Genomic DNA, 24,135 nt, shown 5'->3' on the forward strand with positions numbered 1-24,135 from the left:
CAATTTCATATCGCCTAATTGATTGATTTAATTAGTCCGCAAATTTTGGGCATAGGTCACTTTCATCCTAAATAATATAATTTATGGTCAAAGAAAATCGGCCAGGCCTGACCAAGCCGGGCACAACCACACTAGTTATTATTATTAATTATATATATCATGCTCAATGACTGACTTGAAGTGATAAAACTAAAATGGCCAAGAATATCATCATCTTCATGATATTCTTCACTCTTTTGTATGCGGCCGGAACAGCTAATTCCTCCGCAGCTACCACGACGACTACTACTACTACTACGAGCTTTATCCGGGCGTCGTGTGAAGTGACAACATACAAGGCGGTGTGCGTGCAGTCCCTGGTGGGATACGCGAGTGCAATCCAGCGGAGCCAGCGGCAGTTGGCCCACACGGCTCTGGCGGTGAGCTTGGAGCGGGCGCAGGCGAGCAGGACTCTGATGAGCAAGATGACAAAGTTGAGGGGTCTGAAGCCGATGGAGCATCAGGCCATCCGCGACTGTATGGAGGAGATGGGGGACAGTGTGGACCGGATAAGGCAATCGGTTCAGGAGCTGAAGATAACATTAATAATGGCGCAGGAAGGGAAGAAGAAGAATAAGAAGGAGTTGTTGTGGCACCTGAGCAACGTGCAGACGTGGGTTAGCACGGCTTTAACTGACGAGTCGACTTGTATGGACGGGGTCTCCGACAGGGGATTTAACCCCAGGATTAAGGCAGAGATTAGAAACAGAGTAACAAATCTTGCTCAGGTCACTAGTAATGCCTTAGCCCTCATTAATCACTTTTCTACTCTTCTTTAGTCCCCTCCTCCTCCTCTCCTCTTCCTCTCTTAATTTTTATGTAGCCCCCTCCCCTTCGTCCGATTGATCTTATTCTACTTCCTAGTAGTAACAAATAATTTGAAATTTTCTTTTCTTTTTAATTTAATACACAATTTAATAATAATAATAATAATAATAATAATAATAATAGGGCGGCCGACTAATTACTCTAATCGTTCACTTTTAGCCCTCAAATTAATTTTTAAAACAAATCTTTAATAATAATAATAATAATAATAATAATAATAATAATAATAATAGGGTGGCCGACTAATTACTCTAATCGTTCACTTTTAACCCTCAAATTAATTTTTAAAACAAATTACCGATGACCCTTACATCCACTTTTTAGTTAAACATAACGGTTTAAATTTAAAATATTTTTTTTTATATACTATCTTTAATATTATTTTTTATATTTTAATTATTAAATCTTTGTATATTATATATATATATATATATTATAATTAATTTTTATATTTATATAATTATAAAACAAAGTTTAATAATAATTTATATATAGTATCTTTAATCATTGATTATATATATATATATATATATATATATATATATATATATATATAAAAATTTATATAATATATATTTTAAAAAATAATTTGAGAGTTAAAAGTAACACTAACCTTTCGACTATACAATTACTTTTAACTCTCAAATTCTTTTTTAAATATATATTATATAAATATTATATATAAATTAATAATTAAAGATAATATATATAAATTATTTTAAACTTTACTTTATATAAATATAAATATAGATATAGATAAAATTAAATAATATATATATATTATCTATATATTATATAAATATAAAAATTAATAATATATATAATATTATATATAAACGATTTAATAATTAAAATATAAATAAATAAAATTAAAGATAATTTATAAAAAATAATATTTTAAACTTAAACCGTTATGTTTAATCAAAAAGTTGACGGAAGGGCCATTAGTGACCTTTTCAAAAGTTGAAGGAGCGATTTGTTTCAAAAATTAATTTGAGGGCTAAAAGTGAGCGATTATAGTAATTAGAGGGTCGTCCAAGTAATTTGCCCTAATAATAATAATAACAAGACACGGTAGTTCATTGGTAAAAGTCAACTTAAGAGATCGAAATATCACGGATTTGATTCCATCTGAAAACACTTTGAATTTAAGCGAGGTTATGGCGGTGAGATGTCATGCTAGTTTTTTTTTAATTCAAAAATAAAATTATATATATATGCATTAATATTGGTCTTCATTTTTAACATGCCAAGGTTTAAGCCATGTCTACAAAGCAAATCATTTGAATATATAATTAATACTTTAGATGGACATCATATTTTTACGACATTTCTTCCTAAAATTTAATTAAAATGGTAGCCGGTTCCAGGGGTGTGTGTGAACGGGTAAATCATGTGATTGATTAATTAATTAATTTGATGAAAACAATTCTAGGGGCAGGTAGATCATGATCAACAATATGGACCCATCTCCCTCCTCCTTTTTCTTAATAATTAATTAGGTTTGGGTTGAAAAATAAGTTGTTTTTTTCATATATTATCAAAACCATTAATACTAAAATCTATACTATTTACACTGATCTAGAAATCTCCATACTAAATTAAGCTCACTCAAAATTTATAATTAATTATAATAATTTAAGTAAAATTTAGTACTATCAACCTAGCTTGGTAACTGGTAAGCTACCCACAGGGCCACACCCCCGATAAGATATCCACTAACAGACCATAAACCCTTTCTCCATTGAGTATTTAAACATTCATAAGTTAATTTGGAATTTTAACAGTTGCGTTAAATAACTAGTTTTAAAAATACTCATAATATCAAATTTATTAGTAAGAACTTTATATATATTATATTATGAATAAATGTCTTTTCTTTTTCGTATTCCACGTTTAAATTAATGTAAGATGTAAAACCGATTAATTTATGAAATATCATTGTCGTAATATAGAACATTTACCATGTTATTTGACGACTAGCATAATTTAGTTATTTAATTATTTACTATACGTACAAATATTAGTTGACCATATCTCATAGTTTACTTAAAAGCCTAATAATTCTTAAGAACATGTGATCCCCCTCCTATGTGTTGGGCCTTTCTTGGGTTGGGCTCAATCCATCACAAATCTTAGTTTCATTTCAACTATATATGGCCCCTAGAATTGTCAGTTTTAATTAGGACTTTGAAATTTAATTTAGTTTTAACACATTTTAAAAGCTGTAATTAGAAACTATTATATTTGATTTCTTAATTAAAAAATATTTTTTTGTCACTTAAGGTTAGGGTTGTAAATGAATCAAATACTTTTGATTCGATTCGATATTCGTATTCGAATTTTGATATTTGTATTCGTAATTTTGTGATTCGAATTCGAATAAAAGTATTCGATTCGATTCGACTAATAAACGAATACGAATACAAAATCAAGATATTCGATTCGGTATTCGCTAATATTCGATTAAATATTCGATTATATATATATATATACTGTTTTATTAATTTTAATTTTATAAATATTATTTATTCTAAAACCCTAGTACATATATACATTTCTTCGGTTGAAAACTTGAAACTCACATTAAAAAAAATCGAATCGAATACTCGAATCGGATCGAATAATACGAATATCAATTTCAAATCGAATACGAATCACATTAATTATTCGAAAAAATTTCGAATACGAATACGAATATTCGAATAGTTTCACGAATACGAATCGAATACAGTAATATTCGCTTCGATTCGATTCGTTTACAACCCTACTTAAGGTGCATTAGTGAGTTGGTTTGTCTTTATAATTTTTAAGTTTTGACAAACTAACGTTGGAGTTGGGAAAACATTGGAATTATAGCTGATGTTAAAAGATTAAAAATCACCATCTACTGCCAAACCATATTGATCAACAATTATATCCTATTTCAATTAATCATGTTTGATGGAAAGTAAGAAGCAGATAAGTAGAGTAAAATATTAATTACCACGCAACGCATGGTGAGAATAATTAAAAGTAGTAACATTAAGTTACTTGAAAAAGAGTAGTGCCCGGTTCTAATATTTATATATTAATCATTGTAACTCCACTCGATCCACCACAACCGATTAATGGTGTAATTAATTAAGGTTATATATATATATAATTGCATGCCATGATAATAATTTTGAAGGTAATTAATTAATTTAACCACAAATCATAAAATTTCACTCTTAACTAATTAATTAACACTAAATTAGAAGATGGATCGATCGATCCAAAGTAAAACATGGGGCCGAGTTATCTGAATGATGATGAAATTTGGATGGGATTGTAAAAGGACCTATTTGTCCTTTACTCAGTGGAAGGAGGGGGGAAAGGTAGAAGACAAGGCAAATGAAGTGGGGGTCGGTCGGAGGAGGAGATTGCAGAAAATGGAAGTGAAGAAAAAGAAGAAGACTACGTGGCCGTATGGGGCTGGTTGCGGCCCGCATGTCAATATATATATATATATAACGTGGGCCCCGACTTGTATTACAGAACCCGCATTACTACTACCTTGCTTTTACTTTCAGCTATATATCCATACATACCTTGCCACGTCATCTATGACGCTGCTCCGGTGACCCGTCCGCCGGAAAGTTTCCATGCAAGCAAATGATGCACTTTGCAATCGTCAGTTTTGTTCTTTTTTTTATATTTTTATGTTAGGTTAACTTTTTTTAATAATTTAAATTTTATAAAAAAGAAAAAAAAAATTATTTGGATTAAGCGTTATTCATGTAACTAGCATTTAGCCCGTGCATTTGTACGAGTAATAATATAAAAAACCGTGAAAAAAATTACGAATAACATTTTTAATTTAATTTTTAAGCGTTTTAAATTTATGGGTGGGTCAACCCACAATCCGACCCAAATATCCATTTACTCAACATCACTATATATTAGTTAGTTAAAAAGTTGAACTTATATTAATATTAAAACGTCTCCCGTTTATCAAATTTGGTGTTGAATTTAAAATATATAGTTTTTGTAGCCTAATTGGTTAAAGAGTTGTACTTGTTTTGATAGGTTGCAAGTTCGAAACATACATCTAGCATTTTTTATTTTATTTTTAACCGTTTTAAATTTAAAAACGGGTCAACCCACAATCCGACCCAAGTATCCAAATGAACCACAGCTCTCGACTTGGCAATCCGGACACTTTAAAAATTAAGCATCATTATATATATATAGATTAGTTAGTTAAAAAGTTGAACTTACATTAATATTAAAACATCCGGCGTTTATCAAATTTGGTGTTGAATTTAAAATATAAAGTCTTTGTAGCCTAATTGGTTAAAGAGTTGTACTTGTTTTGATAGGTTGCAAGTTCAAAACATACCTCTAGCATTTTTAATTTTATTTTTAACCGTTTTAAATTTAAAAACGGGTCAACCCACAATCCGACCCAAGTATCCAAATTAATTACAGCTCTCGACCCGGCAATCCGGACACTTTAAAAATTAAGCTGTGTATAGATTATTACTGATAATATATATGTATAGATTATTACTGATAATATATATGTGAATGAAAAAATGTTATATTATGGTTAGTCATTGTCGTATGTCTCACGAAGATTTTGAATCTCGACAATTCGCTTACTTTTGCATTGTCGATAAGTGACTAATATTAGGAGTCTTTTGTGGGAGTATTACTGAGATTCATTGACCTGAGTCGTCCGATTAAAAAGAAATCGTCGAACTTTCAATGATTGTAGTTGTCTGATGCATATCATTAATAATGTTATTATTATTATTACGTTTTTTTAGATTCGTTTACGAAAACCAGTAAAATCTTTCAAGAAATAAATCATTTTTTCGAGAATTTACGAGCTCAATAATTTTTTATTATATTTTTTTTTCATGTAATGCTTAGTTGTTGTGTGTTTAAATGATATATACAAACCTCTAAACAAAATAAATGATTTTTTAAAAATAATTTATATATAAGAAGAGTAGATGAAACAAGTTATTGAAAATTGCACGTGAATATTGTCCATGTTAGGGCCCAAAAAGATTATATAAGGGCCCAATTAGTGGGGTCTGCAAAGACAGACAGCTCAGCCATGGGGATCGCAAGTTGCGAGCTTAATTATAGTGGTTAGGCCACGCCAGACCATAAGCCGCCACGGACAGAGCCAGGTCATCATTCTTGTGGGACCCACCCGCCACCACTTAATTTTATATATATATTTTTTTTCACTATATTTTATTCATGTGATCACTCTAACAAAAAAAATCAAATAGTTTATTCAAGAGTTTCTATTATTAGAATTTAGAAAAGTGTTCAAATATTATATTCAATTCTCTAAAATATATAGATTTTTATCTAATATAATTAATTTATATGATGAATGATGATAATGAGGGTCGGTGGTGGTGGAAGGGAAACGTGTAAATGACGAGCTAGGCAAGCTATGGAGGGCAACTTATCTCCAATCATTAATTAATTATATATAAACACATACCCAAATTTTAATATTGTCTCAAATCAAACTCCCACTTTTCATCAATATTAATATAAACCAAATATATCCTCCCCCATCAAAATCTCAATTTCATTCTTTTTAATATAAAAATTAATACTTTTTAAAAAAAAAATATAGAGATGAACTTTGTTGTCTATCGTGATTCTTGCTTTCGATTAATTTGATGAATGAGTGTAGCAATGTTATAGACAAATTAATTATTAAGGTATATATATTATGTTCATTAATTTCACTCCAAGCAATAACTCAGAATCATCGAGTTGATTAATTATATATGAAACTAAGTATTAGAAGAGTTGTATTATTAATTAAAAAAAATTGTATTAGTGAAAGGGTTTTCTATTTTTAATTAATTAAACAAATTAAGTATAAAGAGATAGAGAACTTTAATTAGCTAAACAAAGAAGACTAAATTAATTAATTAACAAATCAAGACTCAAGAGGGGTAACGCGTGGCGGATATAGATGAGTTTATTAATTATGTTTTGGTCAAAATTGATATTTAATTTGAAGAAGCTTTTTGGTGTTTAATTTCTGCACTGTAACGCACAATGGAATTCAAACCGTTAATCTCTTTCTTTCTCTAGACATATATTAATTAGATTATTTGGATATTTTTTAAATATTAAGAAATACAATGAAACAAAAAACATTATTTAAGAAATTACCTTTCAAAATCATATAGTATTTGAGATTAAATCAAAATTCTTTATTTGACAAAGAAATATATTATACATAGTAAAAATATCATATCTAATACTCTTATATTTGTTTGACGAAGTCTTAGACAATAAAAGAAAATTATATTTAGCTATTTAATTTATGCTTTTGCATTTCTTATAGTCTAATAGTTTCTCTCTCAGAATTAATATTTGGTTTCCATTTTTTAGAAAAGAGTAGATGAAGACACAACAACAAATTTTGATAGGAAATGATGGACTAATAATTAAAAATTCACTAAGTTAACTTATATGGTATGAATAAATTTTAAGAGATTAAAGATCATGAATTTAATTTCACTTAAAACGTTTAAGTTGAAAAAAATATCATATAATTATTGGGTCATGTTATTTTCTATATTAAAAAAAAAATCTTAATTTGATCAATATTATCTTTTGGAGTTTGATGTGAAATTATTTGAGATAAAATCCAAATTATTCTAGTCAATTATTTAGCAAAATTAAATTTTATTAACCAAAACTATAATTTCAAGAAAAATTAGTACGTACAAGAGTACAAACAACAAAATACAAGGAAAATGAAGGTAATACTATACAATAGAATAAAAATCAAAGTAATTTTTTTTTTTATAACTCATAACAATTAGCGGGAAAATAAAAAATCACTCACCAACATTTAAAAAAAATTCAAGATGTGTCATAGGAAGGTTGCAAAAACTACAAGAATGTTTGTAAGGATCTTAGCTAGTATGCCTAAAAAATCTTAGGTCTTTTTTGGATTTGAATTTTTTTAATTCAAAATGGGAATAATTGATGATGATTTTGAGAAGTAGAATTTTTTAAATTTTTTAAAATTTTGTTTTTAAAAAGACTTAAAATGTATTATTAAATAATAATAAAATAATTATTTAAAATAAAGAATATTTTAATAATTTGATTAATTAATTGAGATATACGTATGGATGGAATAAAATGATGTTTGATTAGTTTAATTTTTTTTAAATAACCTAAATCAAATCGGATTGAAAATGATAATTCCTATTATATATGATTATTATATATGATGCATAATTTATTCAAAATCTTTTTAGTTTATTTATTGTGTGTTTGATATATAACACAAAATATCACTTAATATTGTATATATATTAAGTGATATCACTTAATATGTTTAAAGAAAAATTCAATCATTAAAATTACTAATTAAGTCATTGTATGATAAAATAATTGAAGTTATTCCTAGCTAATTACCAACTTAATAACTTTTACATATAAATTATTGGCAACAGAAAAGGATGATTAAGCATAAATCTTACTCATAAACAATTCTATTTTGGAACGAAACTAGGTAGGTGTCTGTGTCTATAATCCTCACTGCTCACCAAACTATTCCAAAGTTTGAGTTATGATTGAGAAAGAACATTCTTTGTTGTCACTTTCAATGGCGGGTGAAATGGATAGTCATTCAATTTATAATAATAATAATAATATATTTTGCGGGCAGCTTTGCCACCAATTCAGTAAGTCCGACAATGAAAGCCCTAAAAACTATCACTACTCTTTCTTTCTCTCTCACACACAGACACACACAATCATAATCATTAGGGTTTCTATGCATCCCTTTCACGCTATCTAGCAGCTGCATTTGTTAATTGCCTGTGTATATATGAGCACAGATCTTCTCCGTTCTTCCATTGCTGAGCCTTTTTCCTTCATCCTTTCTTCCTCCTCTCCTCGGGATCTCTGTTCATCATCCATCAGACAGCCCCGAAAAACTAGGGCTGTTTTGTGTTCAATTCCCGAGGAAATTTTCCGATTTAATTAACAGCAGCTTTCATAACTTACCTCTTCCTTGAACGGCTTGTATTTTTTCGACTCATTCTAGGTTGATCGAAGCATTAATAATTTGACCGACCATTCTATCTGTGAGTTCTTTCTTTCTTTCTTTCTTTCTTTCTGTTTCTCTCTAGCTAGCTAGTATTGCTATTATTTTGCATTTAAATCTTAATCCATTTTTAGTTGATTTCGGTTCTTGTTTTTGAATTTTGAATTTCCTATAGAATTAGATATATTATTAATCAATACGATTTTAACTGAGTGATGACAAATAAAAATAAAAATTCAATTGTTTGTTTCAGTTTTGGATCCATGGTCTAATTAAGATTTAAGAATAATGATTTTCATAACCATGATCTAAGAACCTCATTCATGGTATGCTATGTCTCATAAATCCTAGTGAAAAAACAAACATTCCAAACCATAATTAAGATAATACATAACATGGATTGTTTTGTTTTTTTTTTTTATGAAAAGTTAAAATCAATTAATTTTCACAAAAAAAAATTAGTGAAATCTATACATTTTGGCGACAGGTGCATTGGACCCTTGCTCTCTTTCTCATAATTTATATTGCTATAAATTTTGTATTAGTGTCGATCCTTCTCTTTCTAGTTTGAATTTTGTAAAAAAAAAATCTTCTCATAATTAATCATAGACACATCTGTAATGGTTTTCTCTTGAGGGTTGATTACATCATTAATAGTTTCCTCAAGAGTCAAGATAATATTATCTTCATTTGTGATTCTGTCATGTGTCATGACCAATGATATATCTCATCATTAATTAGAATCTGATCCATTTTTGGAGAATGTGTTACACTCATTCTTCCCTAATCCGTTGGATGTTCACATCAATCTCCTTGGTGGGTTATCGGAAGAAGAAGAAAACTCCTAGTTGAGAAGTTGGGTTGAAACCTAATTCATCAGATGTCAACAGGTTGTATAAGGGGAAAGCTAATTCCTATTACTCTTCAATGAGATTTGTTCTTTCTTATCTAACAGAAGGATGATCAATGACAATTCCCTCTTATTTTGTTAGCGTGGTTGCATTGTCCATAACAAAGGTCAAGAGTCTTATCTAAAGGTCTATGTTCTATGATTCCCATTGTGCTCCTTTCCATGTTGGATTGGTCTAAGCTAATTAGTCCTATTACTCTCAACACATGTCTTCCTTGGTGTCCAAGTTCTTCGCATTTTATGGCGGATCGGTCTTTCTACTTTCACTTTTAATCTTCTCAACCAATGGAGAAGTTATAAATATAAAATTACGGTGTCCTCAATCTGAAACCTCGATCAAATTCACTCCTAATCTAAACTATCAACTAATAAAATGAACATCTCCTATTCCTATCAACAAAAACATGTTATTTTGTTCAAAAACTTAATACACAGTCATCTTTCAGAGTAGCCATCACAAAGTATTTGCAGACTTGTTTTTTTTTTTTTTTATATATATATATAAAATTAATTGTTAACTTTTTGACAAATTGTCTCTGTTCAAGGTTATAGAGCAAGTAAATCTACCTAAGACTTGAAGTTCACTTCAATACAAAAAAAAAAAAAAAACAATGATGATCAATTCATTATAATGTTTTCTTTTTTCTACATCCATGATCCATATATATATATATATATCGATATTATTTTTCCGTGCATGGCAGTGTTATTGATTGGCATTGAGAGAGAATTCTCTTTCACTCTCTCCAACTACTTAATTATAGTTGAAATTTTTGTAACTTGAAATGGATTTATTTAATGCATTTTTAAATAATTAATGTTGCTAAATAACTTTAAAAATGTCTCTACTCGATCTCTAATGCTCCAATGCTCTTAATTATTTTATTTTTTCAAAGAAAATTGTAACCAAAATGTTTTTATTTACTTACGGTGAAGTCTAATTAAATCAAATGTTTTAGTTTTTTGTGTTTAATTTGTAACTTGAATCCTAATTATTCTATTTACTAATTTTGGTGAAGGGTTTTATATTATCAACCAGCGTGTAACATGAACACTTTTATGAACGTTCCACCTGGATTTCGTTTCCATCCCACTGACGAAGAACTCGTCGATTATTATCTGAGAGGAAAGGTTTCTTGTCGTAGAGCTGATGTAGATGTAATTAAGGATGTCGATCTCTACAAGATCGAGCCATGGGATCTTCAAGGTATGCATGCACATTTTTCTTTTCTTTCAAATATATTAAATTGTTTCCAATAATTTATTTCACAATATATATTTGTGTCAAGCAGAACTATGTAGAATAGGAAGCGAAGAACAGAGCGATTGGTACTTCTTTAGCCATAAAGATAAGAAGTATCCAACTGGAACTCGGACGAACAGAGCGACGGCTGCAGGGTTTTGGAAAGCGACGGGCAGAGACAAGGCTATATATTCCAAGCATGACTTGATCGGCATGAGGAAGACCCTTGTGTTTTATAGAGGCCGAGCACCGAATGGACAGAAATCCGATTGGATCATGCACGAATATCGACTTGAAATAGATGAAAATGCTACTCCTCAGGCAAGTGCATGTTTTCAATCATTTTTTTTTGTTTTTTTTTTGTTTACCAACATTGGACATTAACAGGAAGAAGGATGGGTGGTATGTCGGGTATTCAAGAAGAAGTTAGCGACGACGAGGAGGTTTAGCGAACATGATTCGCCAATATGGTACGACGATCAATTAGTCTCGTACATGCCAGACCTAGATTCTCCAAAACAAGTACCCTATCTTTGTAAGAAAGAGCTTCATGATCATGGTCATCATCATAATCATAATCAACATTTTCAATATCCATTTAATCCCCATGCAAATAATTTCCTCCAACTTCCCTCCACGGGTGCTTCCGGAAGTTATGGAAATATAGCTTTAGATGAAAGAATTAACCATGGACAGAGCTTGCTAGCCATTTGCGGGAACAACAACAACAACAATGAGCATGTAGTGGACGATCACGTGACCGATTGGCGAGTCCTCGACAAGTTTGTGGCCTCTCAGCTCAGTCAAGAAGAGGTCGCAAAAGAATCCGAGTACTCGAATTCTGCAAACATAATCTTCGAAGAAAACGATCCATCCAACATGCTCATCCAACATGATCCATCCAACACTAGTGTCGAAGAAAATGCATCAATATGGAAGTGAAAGCTGCAGCCGGTTGGTACATACACTAATAATTAATTATAGGGATTCCTAAAATTGAAAACAGTCAAGATTCTTCAAAGGTTCTTGTACATAATAAAACCAATTAAGACATTACTATTAATTAACTTTCATATGTGGTGATTAGAGTTAATTATTAATTTAATATTTTACAGGATCATCTCACTAGGGACAGTGGGGTTGAACCTGGATTGTTGAGTCGTTTCTATATGTGAAACTTTATATATTATTAATGTTCTTGATCAATGGCTGCAATTATCAAGGCAAGCCAATAATCAAGTTATTTTAGAATGTATGGAGTCAGCCTGTGGACTATCATGCAATATCCTCTTATATATTATATTATAAATTGTTGTATACTTTTATATTGATCTTTTTAATGAAATGCATTTTGCCTAATTGGATTAAAAATACCTTAATATATAGAATGCTTTAAAAGATATAAAGTAAGTAGTTGTCTAGCTAGCTAAATGGTGGGGTACAAGTCAAGTAATCTTTTTTTTAGTAAAAACTTCTGAATAATTTCTAATTAAAAATACTCACATTCTAATTAATAATAATAATCTGTTCTCAAATGTTTTCATTTTTCTATAGGTTTTGTTTGCTAAACAATTCCCCATCTAACCTTTTCAAAAAGAAAAAAAAACTAGAAAGTACGTCAAATATGAATTCTTCTTCTATGTAGACTCTAAATCCTATCACTGTTATGAAACAGAAAAAAAAAAAAAATGATCCGACTAACAGAAATTTTATGCAAATTCTCCACGAAAATGAATGAGCGACTTAGCGCAACATTAGAATTGCAGACGACAACACAATGAGCAACGTCTGGAAGAAGTTTGTTGGTCCGACGACAAACCGAGCTGCCGAGTTTTTCTGTTTCCTGAAAAAGAAAAGGCAGACAAGATCAGCTGATGATGCTTAACGATTGGCTGGTTAACAGACACTTAAAACAGAAATGAAAGAGATGGCCGGGCCAGTACTTTTGCAAATAGGCAAGGGCGCCGCAGTATAGCCTATTTTCGGGGGCAGCAAACTCGGTTGTGTTATCTTCTTCGGGGTTTACTATTCTCATGTACGTCTCTTGCCCCAAATACCATCTATCAAGATTGTCTGATCTAAGGTTCCATGCCCCCGGGTTGTCCAATGAGACAAGAACTGCAGTCCAAGCCCCCGGAAAAACCTATAATGCAAAACAAAAAATATTGACTCGAGAATAGGGAGAGTTTAAGAACCTCAACAAGTAAATGGAGTGGTAGAGCAGACCTGTGTTGTGGTTCGAGATATCGCATCCCACTTATTATACGATCCCCTGTTGTTCTCCGTCCATACGCCAAAAGACATCCTGCAACATGTGAAGAAGTCAATACAATTGTACATTAAAATTGAAGAAGGTCATGGGTCCCGAGTGAAGAACTTACCCGACAACAAAAAAGGAATAACCGTCCAAGTGAAAGCTTTGAGGGATTGTATCGTTGTTCTGCAGTATGATTTCTATGAATCCTTTGTATGTGGCGTTGATCATGGACCTATCTCTTATAGCCTTCCCTGTTAAAGGCTTGCTCGGGAAATCGAGTTTGTAAGCACCCTTCACATTGTACATGTCTGCAAGTCTGACCGGAGTATCGGGATTCACAAATGAAATCCCGTTTAAGGTGGCGCGGCGTTTCCCATCAATTGTTGTCGGAGGCAAACTCTGAATAATGTAAGTATCCGTCACGTTGATTGAACCGTAACGGAAAGAACCCTGAGGGTTGGGCCGGGCTCCACTTGCCGATACGTTTTGCCTGTCACATCCCAAGAAGATTACAAAAGACAGCATTTTAGCATGCAATTTTTACAGCATTATATTTGACAAAAGAATACAAACCTGATGGTCATGGCCTGATTCATTGAATAAGACTTATCGTAGAAATCGTTTGGGGGGTCAGGGAGAGGACCCGACGCCTTTCCTTTCGAATTGGAATAATGCAACACGGCAACACCAGTGACCCTTTGCCAGACAGACTGGTTTACGAACCGGGCACTTGCTACAATATAGTAATCACTACTTGCATTCTGGTCCATGGTGACCAAAAATGAGTAAGACTGACCCACATGGATGTCTACGCTAGTATAGTTTTGTTGCACGGTGTAATAACCTTCGGTTTCAGCCAGAAGGAGGTTATGGTTCTGGATGCGAAAGTTCAAACATGTTGAAACGCCAACATTGTGCACTCTGATTCGGTACGTTTGTCCAGGATCAACGTTGATGGTTTCGTAATCAATCCCATCTGGAACAAGTGAATTGTTGTACTGGTATGGTCCCTTTCCATTCATGAGAACTCCATCGGGCATGCCTAGTTCTTTCCCAGCATCAAGGGCGGACCTCAGTGCCTAAGAAAAGAACAAAAGGGTAATCTTAAGAAAATACTTTTGAATTCAATGGGCCCATTAGGAAACACTTAATCTGTATCCAAATGAGAAACAGTCACTAACTTCTCTTTTCAAACATGATCTCAACTGTCAGATAAAAAGAGTGTTTCTAAACAAATTTATTGAAGGTTTCTCAGAAGTGTTTTCAAATGGGCCAAATAAAAGCTTATAACAATACAAGGAACACCAACCGAGTGATTCCGGGTGTACCAATCGCCAATCATGATAACAATGTCGCCCTGAGGAGTGGCGAAAGGCAGGTTAATAACCGCCCGATTTGTGACCACGAACGAGCCAAATCCACCAGCCGCCCTCTGAAAATTGAGGGACGGGAAATAGAAGAAGCTTCCAATTTGATCCTTAACTTGAAACTGGTAAGTCCAGTTCCACTTTGGAGGGATGGGGCAATTTGTCCCAGCAACACCATCTTGCCATGAAACTCGACGCATTTGTATCCCCGACCTGTCAAGAGAGCCAAAATCTCAAGAATCAGTCGAAAAGCAAGACAATACAGCCGAGTTTTTCACTAGAAAAACAAAACATAGTTGAATTTTACCAAAGTTTATGCTACTTTCGGCTACAGATCAATAAAATGACAGAATTCTTCCTTCAAAAAATGAAAAGAAAATAGTTGTAAAAGTACCATGTAATTAGAAGACCTTCATCCAACTTGTTCTTAACATTGACCACCACATTGTAATTTGTGGTGACATTCATAATTGGACCAGGAAATTTTCCATTAACAGCTATAACCTGCAAAATGAATACAGAGCAAGCCAAAACAGAGCTGTAATTTTTCTCAATAGCTACAGTACTATACTATTGCCATTGATCTACCTGGATTATTTCAATTTAATCTCAAATAATTGATTATACCCACATGAACTATATCATTCAAATCATCAACTAAAGATCCTTTATTTCTTGTTTAAATTCATAATCCTAATGTCTATCAACCCAAATGAATCTCAAATATAAAAATATTCAATAACCTATAAACCATCTTTGACGGTGATTTACCTCATAGTCTGCACAAGGAAATATGTAATAAACTTTCTATAAATCTATCATTTATAATTAAAAACAATTAATTTATTGTCAATAGTGATTAACAGTGAAAATAAAATAAAAAATAGCAAAAATTACATTGGCTAGAGAAGAGAATTAAGAATAATCTGAAACAATGATGATAAACAAAAGAAACCCCATTAAAAAATTAGACCGATATCCAAAAGAGGTAATTAAATAATAAAGAAACAATGGGGAACTGATGAAAGAGTCTTAAATCCAAAAACCCTTTCATTACTGATGAACGCAACAATGCGATTGGATAACTGTAAAAAGAAAAATGAAAACGATCCAGATAGATAGAATGATTCATATATGAACGGCGATCGACGTCTGATTCTGCGTTGCAAACACGGAAATGAAAGAGAATCTAGAGAGAAGAAATAGAACCTGTTGATCGACTCCCAATGGAGAGATAGTTGTATAAGAATACTCCAATTCGAAGTTGGCAACTGGGTCTGCGGCTAAGGTGGAATACACAAACAGAGAAGAAATTTGGATGAAACAGAGCAGGTATGAACAGAAGGACGCCATTAACGATGATGAATCTGATCTTACTCTTCTATATTCAATCCCCCTATATTTCCTCTTTTCTTTTCTAAGAGAAGAAGAAGATATATAGAGAGAGAGACGGCAATGCAGATTAAGGTTTTGTGAAAGCTTTCTTCTTTTTCACCCTAATAAGGGTTTTATTATTTACTTTTTAGTGAACATTAATAAATATATATATATATATATATATAATAGGAAAATTATGTTATAATTTAAATTTATTAAGTTATTATATTTGTAACGTGCTAATTTTTAAATTCAAAAAAATATATATCAAATAATTAATTTGAAAAAAAGTAAAAAAAAAAGTTTAATATTTTAATGAAAAAGGTAATTTTAATTCAGATTTTATTATTGTATCTAAATCTATTTCAGATTTTGTTGACCGAAAGTATTTTTAAAATAAAATTATAAAAATAACAGGTATTTTGTGGATTCAACAGTTTAAAATTGAAGTTAGAATTATAATTATGTACACTTCAATTCAATTTTTTAATTGATCAATCTTATAAAATAAATAATCATTGAGCATACTAAAATATATATAAATGTGTTTTTCCTTATTTAATTAAGTAAAATTCAAATTAAAGTGGAATTCAAACTAAAATATAATTATTAAGAGATTGACTTGACCCCCTTTTTTCCTTAATTTTAGTCAAATTTAAATTAAAGTAGAATTCTATTAATTGTTTTAGTTTATAAAATTCAATTTTATTTTTATTGTTTTAAACTTAGACAATTAATAGAATTGGACTTATCCTATTATAATTTATTTAACAAATGAATTTATGTACTATAGTTTTATTCATATCAATATCTAGTTTTTCTAAATTTGATATAATTTATGATTTATAGTCTGGATTTGAAGATAGTTTATATCAAGAGATTGATTATGTAGTCAAATAAGTAAATGACAAAATTTTAAATTAAGAAAAGAGATTACAAAATATCTTAAATAAACTTGTTATTAAAGTGTAATATTAATACGTATATAAGGATACCATAAAATTTGATACATATAATATATATAAATATTTAAGGAATAAAAATATATTGGTTTTATTTTTTATAATTTATTCCATAATTGTCATGTATTTAATTTTTATAATATTTTGTTGAAAAGAGACCAATATAATAGAGAAAAAAATGTAAAAGAATTTTAATCTATTAAAATAGTTTTAAGTGATAAAATTGATACTTAAATAAATGTGACAGATTCAATTCGTGATTTTGAATTTTTGCTATATATATATAAATCCAAATACTTTTGGAAAAATCAAACGAGGACATAGTGTTATAAATTGTTAAGTGGTTACAAGTGGGTCCATTAATATCTTAATGGGCCCCACTCATCGGTTATAGTTAGACTATTAAATTATTGATTTTTTTTAAAATTAAAATACAATTTATTTTCTTTTAAATATAACTATTTTATTATTCCGAATATGGACATAAGATTATTGCCACTTGTCTTATTCCTCTTGACTCTTCAATTAAATTAAAATTAAAAAATTAAAAATTTCATTGTCGCGTTTAGGCAATTTGCGTGTCCAGAAACAATGTGAAATGGTTCCTCCGTGTTTCAAACATTCCACATTAACAACAAGTGCTATTCTTTCCGGATTATCCGTTCCATAAATTGCGACTGTATGTGGAAATATATATATATATATATATATTCTATTTAGATTTCAAATCAAAATACCAAAACATGTTTAAATAAAAGTAAAAAGTCAGCTTTTGTAATTAATAATCTTTACTACTTCAATCTTCTTCAACATCATATCTTCTTTATTAACTATTGTTTGAAAATAAATCAATATATATTGTAATATACATCTAGAAATTAACACACTAATCCAGTATGAGAATGATAATTACACTTTCAATTAAATTAAATTTCTTTAAATATAAGAAAAAATATTTTTAAAATGATAAAACAAATTTTCATTATTCCCGGCAAAATCAACCATTTGGTGAAATAATTACATTTATTATACACTTTCTCAAAATTAAGAGCAAAGATCATTTGCTCCATTTTTTACATATTTCGTATGTTCCCTTTATAGAGATGTGAAAAAACGTCCATAATTTTTCAGGTCCAAAATTAGTTGATTCACAACATCGAAGGAGATTCAATATGAAAAGTCCTTGCGTGTTACATTGATGATCATTTATACTATTTTCAGAGGGATAGACATTGACGAAAAGTTAATATTTTGTGTCATTCCTTTGCATTTATTTCTCTTTGTTGTGGTGCTCTATTTTTTTCTTTTATTTTTTTCCTTTGTCAATTTTTTTGTTTTCCTACTTTTATATATATATATTTATATATATATATATATATATATATATATATATATATATATATATATATATAATGTTTTGGATTAAATTGTGTTTATAGTAATCTCAATATTCAGATTTTGTGATTTCAACTATATTTGGGATGTAATGAAATTCAATACTAGAATTCACTTCATTTAGAATGGAGATTTTCTAAGTTGCTAGCTTATTTTAAACATTCAAGTCTGGAATTCATTGATAAATATGAATGATTTAAAGTTGAGAATTAATCATAAATAAAGGATAATGAAGGATGTTGATTGAATAAATATTAAAAACTTATAATTACAAGTACATTTTTTTATCATTTTATTGTTTTTAAGAATATTTCATTAGTTAAGTGAAATATGAAATAAAGTTGTTAACATTGCTATAATTTGTTACATTGTATTGAATAAGTTTTCAAAAATGTTTGTTGGACTATATTTGATTTGGTGCATTTAGTTTAGTTTTTAGTGCTTTTATTATTTTATGTGATTAAATAAATCTAATAATAAATTAATAATACTTATTTATTTTTTATAATATATTTTTTCTTTATTAATAAAGAAGTTGTTTCTTTTATCTATAAATAAATAAATTCAAGAGCTAAATGGAGTCTCAACAGCATACAATTAATAAAGTATTTTTATTAATTATTTCCAGAAAAGGTAAATTATATAGTGTATGCGGACAAGGCAGTGACAACGTAAGAAAGCTTCTAATCTAGCAACAACCAAGTACCAACTATAAAATATAAATTATAAATAATACAAATGTTTGGACTTTAATTTTAACTAATGATTTTGCTCTGGATTTTTGCACATGGGATTCCACCAAACTTTATTTGACTATATTTATTATTATTATTATTTGTTTTTAGAAGATAATTATTAAATTCACTTAAAAATATTTTTAAGTTAAAACTGAGATAATCACGTTATAGAATAAATTATGATTTAAATATTAATAAAATAAGAGGAAGTTATCATTTGAAACAATATCAAAGGATCCGTCGGCATATCATATCAGTTCTATTTCTAATTTATTTTTTAATTAGATGGGAGAAAATGTTAGGTCCATGGATAAAATCAATAATTAAGATGGAAGAATAATTAAATATTTTTGTTAAAAAACCTTAAAATTTTCAGAAAAAAATAACATAACTTTAAAATCATGCCAAACTTTAGCATCTGTTTTCTTCTGGCCGTTTTGAATTTTGATACCTAAACTTTTAATTTAAAATAATCATGTGACAGTAAGACATATATTTTTTAAATTGTATTATTTGTACTCTTATGTGAATTTAAAAATATATGACTATTAATTTATTAAAAGAGTAAAATGTTTTATGTAAAGTTAAAAATCTCTTATTAGATTTTAAGTAAAAATGTCTCAAATTAAAGTGAACAAAAATATCGATCTATTTAATATATAGCTAGAGTTTTTCCTAGAGAAATTGTCTGCAACAAGAACTTGATATAATTAAAGGAGCAATGATCAAACCAACTTCCAACAAAAAGAAAGACATTATTATTATCAACTTACAGATCTTCTTGATAAATATTGGCCTTAGAAATAACATCCAAAGTTCATGTCAAGGTCAAGCACTAAAATTTGAGAAAATAAAGGTGTCAAGGTCAAACTCAAAATAATGATTTCACTTATAACTTCTTAAATTATTTTATTTATTTATATTTTTGTTACTAAACTAATAAAGTATCACTAAATAAAAACTGTTTCTAACATATCATAAGTTATTTATTTTTACCTACACTTACCACATCAATAATACTTTGTTGGGTTGGTTTTATGAAGGGTGAAGGGCTTTTCTGAATTGTCTTCTGAAATTGGGCTTCGAAATTGGCCCTAGCAGGCCTGGAATTTTCAAAGTTAGGTTGCTGAAGTTTTTAAAAATATGTTGGGCCTGGCAGGTTAAAATGAATCAAAGTTTCGGTGGGGATTCCAGTAAAAATAAATAACTATAGTAAGGCAAACAAAAATACATACAGATTAAAATTAACAGAGAAATTGTGATAAATGAACAAAAGAGAATAATAATAATAATAATAATAATAATAATGTGGCATTTGGCCGCTTTTGCAAAATTCAATTCTTTACCTAACCCAATACATATCGGTCTAAGCCGATCTTAGCCAAACGAAGAATTATAATAACGATACACCAATTCATTTCATATCATATCATATCGGTCTGTCTCTAAATGGCTTGATGTTGATTCTCCAAGGGAAATTGACTTATCTCAGCTGACTCCATATTCCAAACCTTAAGTGACACCTTCACTTTCACATCAGTCGCATTGTTAAAAACAAACAAACTTTCCGCCCCATGAATCGCCTTTGTCGGGTAAATGCGCGACGTTATAACCGTCCTACCCCCTTGCGCGTAATTCTCAACTATCGAATGATCAACCTGTATAACGCAATGTATCAAACTTTATGTTACAAAACCATTTTATTTTATAGGTTAATTCTCAAATTGAGCTAATTAATAATAAACTTACCAACAATCTCATGGTTAATTTTTCCCCATCTAGCACCGGAACAGTGTTTCCATATACTCTCTTATTGATCTCATTTGCGCTAGAAGACCTACACAGTTGATCCCATTTCCGAGGTTAGAGTTTTGTTTTTAATAGACCACAATGTAGTTAATTAGTAACCAAACCTTAATTCATCCGAACAGAAGAAGGTCGTGTAGCTGCCCTCTACATTCTTTGCTATGTAAAAGTAGACTGGAGTGAGTTCATTGAGCGAATGGTCCGCCAACACTATGATTCCAAACGGCCCCAACGCCCCTCTAACGGTTGCACCTGCCGTGCTGCAGTTGTAGCCAACGTCAGCCTCAACCGTAGCTTTCAACGACTCTTCGTCTACTTCGAACGTAGCACTTATGTCCACCTGTGTGGCGGAAGTGATGTTTAACGGGATGACGGTTCCAGGCCCAAGTTCAAGCCCGTTGAACTCGGTACTATTCAACCTCAACTTCTCCACTTCCTCAACTGGCCATTGAAGAAGGTTGCTTCCTGTCTTCCTGTCTAACACCACGGTCCTAGGAATAGCCTGTCATGTACAAATTAATGAATTAAACCAAATGCATATAATTCATTTATGCCATGGTATGAAAATTTTAAATTTGTTTACCTGAACAGAGGCCCATCCCTTCATTACATCATCGACTTCGCTATCGGTCTCTCCGATCCAACCCCACAAGATTCTCCTCTTCTTGTTTTGGTCGTAAAACGTTTTGGACGCGTAAAACTTCCCCCAATCGTATCTCAACCCGATGCCAACGTCAATCTCCGGGTTATCGGGTGTCCAGGTGTCGGCAATCGCGTTGTAAGTCCCGATGGCATAATAATCCTTCTTGTCGTCATCCAAACTAGCCTTGAGTACGTGCTTGACCCCAGGCTCGATAAAGGAAGTGTCTAGCCCGTTTTCATCAGTTGTGGAGACCGGATAAAAGTCCACACACTCCCACATACCGGTTCCAGGAACCTCGTGCAATAGCCCGTCAAGCAACTCGTAGCTGGTGAAGTTCGTTGTGGCATAAAGGAGTGTGATCCCAGTCTTATTCAACTTTGAACCGATCGCGATCTTCCATCTACCATCAGGTGCAAGCCATGCGGTAGTTGGGTCTCTAAAGTCCTTTTTGTCGATTCCAGGAGGGGGGACCAAAACCGGGTTACGGTCGTACTTGACCCAGTTGAGGAGGAGAGGATCAGATAGGTTGGCCGGGTAAGCCAAATTCTGCACCTGCACGAAATCATTGGTGTCACCAGTATAAAGCATGACGATCTGACCGTCTGGGAGGAAAGTGGCAGAGCCGGTCCAGACACCATTGATGTCATACCATGCGTCTGGGACCATCGCAAAAGGGAGATGAAGCCAATGGATCAGATCACGAGAGACTGCATGACCCCATGTGATGTTCCCCCAAACCGCTGCGTCTGGGTTGTATTGATAGAAAAGATGGTACCATCCCTTGTAAAACAATGGACCTACAAAACACACAATTTTGCTTTTGGTTAAATATTGAATTTAGTAATTAAAGGTGTGAAGTGAATTGAAAAATATAATTTTTTAAAATTTGTTTACATGATGCTACAAATCTAATAAAAACATAAAATTGTTCAATATTACCTTAATATATTTTAGAGAAAGTAGTTGTATTTAAGTACTAAAATATCTTTTCTCTAATTAGTGTAATTTAAGTGGAATTCGGGTGAACGTGACTCATAAATATAAAAAAATTATTGAAAAATCAAATTACTTTAGGAAGTTGGCACGTGATGTTTGTTACATGTTAATTATTAGTGGCCAACTATTTTGTAAGGCTACCATGACCTGCCATTTCATTTAAATTATTTTAATTTTTTAAAATTATAATATATGGGTCCCAGAGAAGGGATGCATGTTTATTATGATTGGTCCACATCTCACAACTCCAACCATAGTTCCAACCATAGTTGGAGATGATAAATTATTTAATATATATATTTCAAAAATAAATAATAGTGAAATAAAAATTTACTTGAAAAAAGCCAAATAACTTTACATCAAACAAGCTCTAGACATGATAATTGTCTTCTAATTAATAATATCAATCCAGGTCCCCCACATTTGATCTGATTCGACCTCCAAATTTGCCATAAATTGTATTATTTAACATAAGAAATGAATTATTGATATGTTAATAGATTTAATAATAAGAACAACAAATTTTGGTAATTATTTAGATATAGTTAATAATGGTTTTAAATGATATTAAGAAAATTAATGATGAATAAGATTTGATTTACTTGAATAACAATGTTAATAAAATAAAAATGACCCAATTAAGTAAAAAATAAATAAAAATTAATTAGAACAAGTAATTGAGATAACATACCATTAGGGTCTTCAGCCAGTCAGAATTACAACGTTCCCAAGAGATTAATCATGAAAAAAAATACATAATTTAATCAGTAATCACCAAATTGGGAAAATAAACAAAAATTGATAATTTTTTTTACATATTAAGAATCTTATCATTAAGGGAAATTAATAATACTATTTAAATAGGGATTAAAATCTTAATCATAAAATCTGCAATTAAGACTTTAATTATTTCTTAGTAAAGGATATGAAGAAGAAAAGCTTGGGTAAATTTGCATCTGTAAGGAGGATTACAAAAATTTAATAAAAATTAAAAAAAATAAAAAAATAAATCCAATTTGTTGACTAACCGTTCATCCAATTCTTCTCCGGTTGAAAATGAAAACCGGTTCTTTGCCAAGACAGCATTGCATTGGTCCAAGGGTAAGTCACACTCTCGTCGGAAACCTCCAGGAAACTCTTCTCCGATACCCCCTGTAAGACACCCCTCGCCACCGGAGTAATAAACGCAGTTGACTCTGTCCGATCTGTTTCCACCTTTGGGCCTTGATCTATTATAAGTGCAGCCAAACAGATCAGGAGCAAGAAGGAAACGATGATTCCGACGAGACCCATCTTGGGTCGCCGGAGACCTGGCGCAGGGGAACCGAGATCGGGCCGGTCCGGCAAAGGTGCGTATGACTGTTCAAGGTCAGGGGAAGACTTGGGTAAGGCGTTTGGCTCCATTAGAGATGATAGGAAACAAAGATTTGTGGATTACTCTCTCTACATAATTCATCTGCATTAGTGATTTATATATATATAAAAAAGAGGAACAGAG

General features: G+C 31.0%; 4 protein-coding genes across 5 annotated transcripts; 2 read left to right on the forward strand and 2 right to left on the reverse strand.

Annotated features, from left to right (window-relative positions):
- The first annotated feature begins 149 nt into the window (after positions 1-149).
- Positions 150-936, forward strand: LOC124927899 (21 kDa protein-like). Its single transcript, XM_047468403.1, has one exon. It carries the CDS (start codon positions 195-197, stop codon positions 816-818), a length of 624 nt encoding a protein of 207 aa, XP_047324359.1. The 5' UTR covers positions 150-194; the 3' UTR covers positions 819-936.
- A 7,833-nt stretch (positions 937-8,769) lies between these two features.
- On the forward strand, positions 8,770-12,383 carry LOC124927124 (NAC domain-containing protein 7-like). Of its 2 annotated transcripts, XM_047467477.1 has the most exons (5): positions 8,770-8,984; positions 10,874-11,061; positions 11,147-11,418; positions 11,485-12,055; positions 12,213-12,383. In XM_047467477.1, exons 2-4 carry the CDS (start codon positions 10,902-10,904, stop codon positions 12,037-12,039), a joined length of 987 nt encoding a protein of 328 aa, XP_047323433.1. In that variant the 5' UTR covers positions 8,770-8,984; positions 10,874-10,901; the 3' UTR covers positions 12,040-12,055; positions 12,213-12,383. The 2 variants fall into 2 exon arrangements, with proteins under 2 accessions (XP_047323433.1, XP_047323432.1); XM_047467476.1 differs by lacking the exon at positions 12,213-12,383 and having other exon boundaries at positions 11,485-12,170.
- Positions 12,384-12,762: 379 nt separating this feature from the next.
- Positions 12,763-16,089, reverse strand: LOC124926722 (monocopper oxidase-like protein SKU5). Its single transcript, XM_047467004.1, has 8 exons — positions 15,931-16,089; positions 15,116-15,225; positions 14,664-14,934; positions 13,928-14,433; positions 13,479-13,844; positions 13,324-13,402; positions 13,041-13,240; positions 12,763-12,940 (listed from the first exon to the last, which is right to left on the reverse strand). The coding sequence occupies exons 1-8, from the start codon at positions 16,072-16,074 to the stop codon at positions 12,841-12,843; spliced, it is 1,776 nt and encodes a 591-aa protein (XP_047322960.1). The 5' UTR covers positions 16,075-16,089; the 3' UTR covers positions 12,763-12,840.
- A 4,341-nt stretch (positions 16,090-20,430) lies between these two features.
- Positions 20,431-24,095, reverse strand: LOC124925700 (beta-fructofuranosidase, soluble isoenzyme I-like). Its single transcript, XM_047465773.1, has 6 exons — positions 23,666-24,095; positions 23,329-23,337; positions 21,582-22,438; positions 21,106-21,500; positions 20,942-21,029; positions 20,431-20,850 (listed from the first exon to the last, which is right to left on the reverse strand). The coding sequence occupies exons 1-6, from the start codon at positions 24,039-24,041 to the stop codon at positions 20,638-20,640; spliced, it is 1,938 nt and encodes a 645-aa protein (XP_047321729.1). The 5' UTR covers positions 24,042-24,095; the 3' UTR covers positions 20,431-20,637.
- Between the last annotated feature and the right edge of the window lie 40 nt (positions 24,096-24,135).

The sequence above is a fragment of the Impatiens glandulifera genome, chromosome 2 (genome assembly GCF_907164915.1).
Source record: "Impatiens glandulifera chromosome 2, dImpGla2.1, whole genome shotgun sequence".
Lineage (NCBI taxonomy): Eukaryota > Viridiplantae > Streptophyta > Magnoliopsida > Ericales > Balsaminaceae > Impatiens > Impatiens glandulifera.